The sequence below is a fragment of the Oratosquilla oratoria genome, chromosome 22 (genome assembly GCF_046742065.1).
Source record: "Oratosquilla oratoria isolate Oo_2021 chromosome 22, ASM4674206v1, whole genome shotgun sequence".
Lineage (NCBI taxonomy): Eukaryota > Metazoa > Arthropoda > Malacostraca > Stomatopoda > Squillidae > Oratosquilla > Oratosquilla oratoria.
The window spans coordinates 32,440,549-32,441,569 of NC_134798.1; the positions used below are offsets into that span (position 1 = coordinate 32,440,549).

At 54.6% G+C, this 1,021-nt stretch overlaps 1 protein-coding gene across 1 annotated transcript; it reads right to left on the reverse strand.

Moving 5' to 3' along the window:
• Window positions 1–310: 310 nt before the first annotated feature.
• LOC143037343 (uncharacterized) lies at window positions 311–811 on the reverse strand. Its single transcript, XM_076205481.1, has one exon. It carries the CDS (start codon window positions 809–811, stop codon window positions 311–313), a length of 501 nt encoding a protein of 166 aa, XP_076061596.1.
• Window positions 812–1,021: the final 210 nt, after the last annotated feature.

Sequence of the window (1,021 nt, forward strand, 5' to 3'; positions counted from 1 at the left end):
GAACTGCAGTTTGAGCTTGCAGCGGACGAGACGATGGTCAGTGTGGCACTCCGCGCTGGGCATCACTCTTGTGTGTAACACATCTTTCAGGTCCCTTTGACGCACAAGCACATGGTCAAGTAGGTGCCAATGTTTGGACCGAGGATGCATCCAGGTTGTTTTCAAGCGGTCTTTCTGTTGGAAGACTGTGTTGGTAATGGCGAGTTGGTGCTCTGTGCAGAACTCGAGCAGGAGGCGCCCGTTGTCGTTACAGTTGCCAACGCCATGTCTTCCAAGGACTCCTTTCCAGGCTTCAGAGACCCTTCCAACTCTAGCGTTGAAGTCGCCAAGGATCAGGACCTTGTCGTCTGCAGGGGTGTCTACGCAGATCGGAATAGAAGCTGTCTTTGTCCGCAGGATCTGCCAGTAGAGTTGGGGCGTAGGCACTGAAGAGCGTGAGGTGTTGTTTGCTTTCCAGTGGTAGGCGCATGGTCATGATGCGGTCTGAGTGGCCGGTGGGTAGTGTTTCTAGTTTGGAGGTGATGGCGTTCCTCACCATAAGCCCAACGCCCGACAGGTGCCTTTCAGTTGATGATGATGGTTTCCCGGACCAGAAGAGGGTGTAGCCAGCGCCGTGTTCTTTGAGGCTGCCCTCGTCAGTGAAGCAGATCTCGCTGAGGGCTGCTATGTCAATGTTGAGGCGGGAGAGTTTATGAGCTATGAGAGCGGAACGACGTTCCGGGCGGCTGCTGTCAGCCTTGTCAAGCATGGTCCTGACATTCCAGCAGGCAACTTTCAAGTCCTGCTCACTTTTCTTTGTTTTTATTTTCATGTTTGTTCGACCGCTCTGAAGATGCCCGTTGACCGCGGTTAGCCAACTGGGTGTTGAGGAGACGAGCTTTGTTTAGGCGAACCTTTTCTACTGCCCCTCTCCATGTGGAGCAGGCAGTGCTCTCCCTAAATAGGGCTACCTGGTCGCTCAGGGTGCTGCCGAGTGGTGTCGTCGCCTCCGGGTCGACAACCAGGCGACCAAAGTCCTGAG

Bases quoted from the DNA above. Each gene is read 5' to 3' on its own strand.
- LOC143037343 (XM_076205481.1), bottom strand. From the start codon at position 811: ATGAAAATAAAAACAAAGAAAAGTGAGCAGGACTTGAAAGTTGCCTGC.